The following is a 4,735-nucleotide window of genomic DNA, read 5'->3' on the forward strand; positions in this document are numbered from 1 at the left end:
CTAAACACTGCGCCAAAAGCGTATAACTAAGTTCTTGCTTTTCTTTTTAAAGTTATCAAAATTATCGTAATTTATACGATATATGATGTTATCTGCTGGGCTGGAGCTGACCTGTCATGAGTTTTATTTAAAAAGTATTGGAAAAGTGTCACAGTCAAAATATAATGTAATCAATTGAGTTTCGAATATTTTTTTTCTAATAATCATGTCAACATGATTTTAGCTGTAAATATAAATTATCATAGGTTGCCAAAAACAAATAACTGGATGCTTTAAACTGAATTCAGCGTCAATGCAAATATGTAGATAAATATAAGCAAAATTAAATGCTACAGAGATCCTCAGGCTTAAGAAAAAAAAAAACATTTAAGTTTCTGAAGTGAATGTGCCAATCCATCCTTACAAATTAGATCACACCACTAGGTGTATAACTTCGTATTTATATAAATTTGTGCACCGTCTTTTTTATGCGGTTATCGTTCATATACGGTACTTTATCACGCTGTGTTTTATTTGTTCGTAGTTGTGGTTTGATCTGGTTGTGCCACGGTGTACAACAAACTCGTGGTCGAAGACAGTAGAAAACATACTTGAAATACGCTTTTTAGGGTGATGTGATGTTTCCTAGCTTCCAAGTAACCGTTTTTGTGGCAATTGTATATCTGTTGGATGCTAAGACACAAATTAATCTATTCAATAGTTTGGTGTGATTGAAATTGATATTATATGCGAACTTAGGAACGACTATTTTCTAATGATTGAAGTAAAAAATCCATGCTGATGAAACGCTCTACAGCATGCTGTTGTTGGTGTATGTTTTGTTATCATCTATACGTTGCCGTGATGCCGGCTGGTTGTCATCGGCATATCGCTTGTACCGGTTTCGCGTTGCTTTTTTTTGGCTCAATCACGACGCCTACTGTTGTGTTGTGTTGTCGATCAATACTAGCGAACCTATACATTAGAGAAATGACAAGACACTCACCGTTAAGGCAACTGTCAACATCAAAACGGGCGAGTTGTATCATTTTGCATTGCCGTTATCCGTTTTGATGTTGACAGTTGCCTTAACGGTGAGTGTCTTGTCATTTCTCTAATGTATAGGTTCGCTAATCAATACGGCCCACAAGCTGAGTTTCTGACAGTAGACTGCACACAATCGTAGCGAAATAACGAGTACTAACAAACGTATATACTACTTAAAGCTTTCAGTAGGGTACTAGAATTTCTCAGTGCTGCTTATAAATAGTATTAACCGGACATTAGCCACCGTCAGTCGTGCACGAATCGTGTCATCGTAGATTCTGATATCAGTGCCGCAAGAAATCAACGTCGATTCAAGAAGATGGCATCCAGCGTACCACTAGTGAAGCTAAACAATGGCAAGTCGATTCCGATTCTCGGCCTCGGAACGTGGGGCGTAAGTAGACTGCGAGAGATTGTGAGACGATAACAATTTTACTGTTTTCTGGAATAATCTCCAGTGTTTACACTGCTACTTTTTGGAATGAATTACATAATTTAATTGGTTTGTGGTAGGCATTATAGGGGTTTTCGATTACCGTCGGATGCGCCGCCAGTGACGCTGCAATTTTGTTCAACAATGTGTAATAACATGTCAGTTTGCATTATTGATAACAATCGACGTTAGAACGATAGCCGATTGGGTGGTGAGTAAACAGAGGGTGGCTATCTGATGTGTGAGTGGGCTCAATAATTTTATCGATAAATGTCACCTGTTTGCACTGGTTAATGTTCTAGTTTAAACATCTTCCAGGTTTTTACATATTTACCAGTTTTATCCAGATTTCAATAATTTAAACAAAACGAAAACCAAAAACAGACTAGGAACAGATTGATTACAATGAGTGATTTGAGCGCCTTGTTATCTCTGTAATCACAAAAGGTGACTTCTCAACACTGTTAGAAATTTGTAATTTTAATTGTTAGGATTTGTTTGCTTTCTAAATTAGGACTTATCATTCGTAGGGATTTAAACCTACTTGTCAAAAAAGGGGAAGTAAACTTACAACTAACTTAATTGCTAACTTATTGGCTATAAAGAAAGCTTATCGTTGCTATTGAGGACTGCAACGATTTTTCTAGAAAATTGTTAAAAATTTTATTTGACATAGCTTCTAATGTTTCAACACCAGTCTGTCTATGTAATTCGAGTGTACCAAACCAAAGAGGACGCTTCAAAATCATTTTCGGAATTTTATTCTGAATCCTTTGGAGCGTTTTCTTTCTTGTTGAACAGCAACTTGACCAGATCGGTACAGCATAAAGCATTGCTGGTCTAAAAATTTGTTTGTAAATCAAAAGTTTGTTCTTTGAACAAAGTTTAGAATTCCTGTTAATGAGAGGATATAAACATCTCGTATATTTGATGCACTTGGCTTGTATACTCTCAATGTGCTCTTTGAAAATAAGTTTTTTTTAACGTAAACTTTACTCTTAAGTACCAAATGCTTGTATTTTGGCTATTTGCACATTTAGGATCCAGTTTTTATATCAGTATTGTAAGTATTCTTTTTTTAATCCGAAGAGGTTTCGAAACAAATTATCAATAAACTTTGGTTTTCATAGTGATTGCTACAGTTTTCTAGGAGAAAGGTATAAAAAACGATTTCAGTAAGGCAAAAGTGTCTACAACCAAACCAATCGTAAAAAAGTGACACGAAGAGACATCTTCTGGGATGGGTCAAGTTAATGAAATTGCTATCGTCTTCTAACTACCACTCGATGCACTCGAACGATAAGCATTACCTACTCCATAAAAATTCTCTTTTCAGTCGCCACCAGGAGAAGTCGCCCAAGCCGTCAAGGATGCAATTGATATCGGTTACCGCCACATCGACGGTGCCCATGTTTACCAGAACGAGCACGAAGTAGGCGAGGGTGTCAACGCTAAGATAAAGGAAGGCGTTGTTAAACGGTTCGTAATGTCCACATAGAAGGATGCTGATACTAATTGCACTTATTGTTATTGTTAGCGAGGATCTGTTCATCACGAGTAAACTGTGGAACACGTTCCACCGACCCGAGCTGGTCGAAGGAGCCTGCCGAACGACGCTGAAAAATCTCAACCTGAGCTACGTAGATCTCTACCTAATTCACTGGCCGATGGGTTACAAGGAAGGCGATGAGTTGTTCCCCAGCGATGCCGACGGTAAAACAGCCTACTCGGATGTGGACTACGTGGACACGTACAAAGCGATGGAGAAACTGGTCGAGCTGGGTTTGGCCAAGAGTATCGGCATTTCGAACTTCAACTCCAAGCAGGTCGAGCGCATTCTAGCCGCTGCCAAGATCAAACCGGTTGTCAATCAGGTTGAGTGCCATCCGTACCTAGCGCAGGCTAAACTGTCACCCTTCTGCACTAGCCGGGGTATCGTCATTACAGCGTACAGCCCACTCGGATCACCGAATCGTCCTTGGGCTAAGCCTGACGATCCACAATTGATGGAGGATCCTAAGGTACAGCTTTCAATCTAGTTTTTTAATGACTTCGTTAATTAGATTCAACTCCGCAGATCGTCGCCATCGCGAAGAAGTACAACAAAACTCCGGCCCAGATTTTGATTCGTTACCAGATTCAGCGTGGTCATGTCGTTATTCCGAAATCGGTCACCAAATTGCGCATTCAGTCTAACTTTGAGGTGTTTGATTTCGAGCTGACCGAGGATGATATGAAGCTGATTACTTCGTTCGACTGTAACGGACGTCTGGTGCCTATTTCGAGGTAAGTTTTTGTTTAACTCTCTCTTAGCAACTTGAAGAAAACTAGTTACGCCTAGAGGTCACACCTATCTAATCGAATTTGGTGTTGTCTTAGCGCTGATACAAGCCCGCACTACCCCTTTCATGATGATTTCTAAGACTGCACAGTGGAAGAACGGTCGTCGTAGAGAGAAACGGTACCCGTCAATAATTGAAGTTTTTTTCTTTTCCCTCTTGATTTTTTCCCTTGGTTTGCTTATCAGCCCCAGTTTAATTTTGGTGATTAATTTCAGTGATTTTTGGACACTTCAACCTAATTAGTTATAATTTGTGTTGTTTGATTACTTGTTTACTGCAATATATTAGAATTGAAAATGATCTCCCTTTCAGCGCTACCGGTCACCCTTATCATCCATTTGAGAAAGACGAGTTTTAAATCATCAATGTGTACTAGAAAGTAACACTGGTAATCGAGGAAATCACACGACGTTATACTCACAGGCATACAATTAGCAGTGGAACGTTGCGTGCACCATTTTTTCGTTCTTTGAATAAATGTTTATCTGCTTTGCTGAAGGAATGTATTTAAAAAAATATTCATTTAATGTGCAAAGGCAAATCCGAAAATAATTCAACAAACTGAAGCTTACACGGAAAAGGTTTAGCATACTAAGTCTTTCCAAGAAAACTTCTCTCAATTTAATTTAATAGGAATCTAGTGTCGAGTGAATAATTTCGATATCTAAATTGTTAATTGATTTTCTGTTTGGTTTCGAATCGTATTGGATTCAATGTCACTGAACAAGTTGAATTCAAGCTGTTCAATGTTTAACACAAACTTGAATGCAAACTTGCGTGCTAATTTTTCATCCAAAAAGTACCCTCTTGTAATAAACTTTTGATTTCTCGGAACTGGTTTCAGATAGTTTGGACAGATGAACAAAAAGTATGTCTAATAAGTGTCTAACAAGTTTTTGAAGCCTCATAATTCTTGAACATTTACAAAATCTTG

At 38.2% G+C, this 4,735-nt stretch overlaps 1 protein-coding gene across 2 annotated transcripts; it reads left to right on the forward strand.

Annotated features, from left to right (window-relative positions):
* Nucleotides 1-1,142: 1,142 nt before the first annotated feature.
* Nucleotides 1,143-4,303, forward strand: LOC129725254 (aldo-keto reductase family 1 member B1-like). 2 transcript variants are annotated; one of them, XM_055680846.1, is made up of 6 exons: nt 1,143-1,420; nt 2,796-2,938; nt 2,997-3,480; nt 3,537-3,745; nt 3,839-3,920; nt 4,114-4,303. In XM_055680846.1, the coding sequence occupies exons 1-5, from the start codon at nt 1,346-1,348 to the stop codon at nt 3,879-3,881; spliced, it is 954 nt and encodes a 317-aa protein (XP_055536821.1). In that variant the 5' UTR covers nt 1,143-1,345; the 3' UTR covers nt 3,882-3,920; nt 4,114-4,303. The 2 variants fall into 2 exon arrangements, with proteins under 2 accessions (XP_055536821.1, XP_055536820.1); XM_055680845.1 differs by lacking the exon at nt 3,839-3,920 and having other exon boundaries at nt 1,144-1,420.
* The last annotated feature ends 432 nt before the right edge of the window (nt 4,304-4,735 follow it).

Source organism: Wyeomyia smithii, chromosome 2 (assembly GCF_029784165.1).
Source record: "Wyeomyia smithii strain HCP4-BCI-WySm-NY-G18 chromosome 2, ASM2978416v1, whole genome shotgun sequence".
NCBI classification, from domain to species: Eukaryota; Metazoa; Arthropoda; class Insecta; order Diptera; family Culicidae; genus Wyeomyia; species Wyeomyia smithii.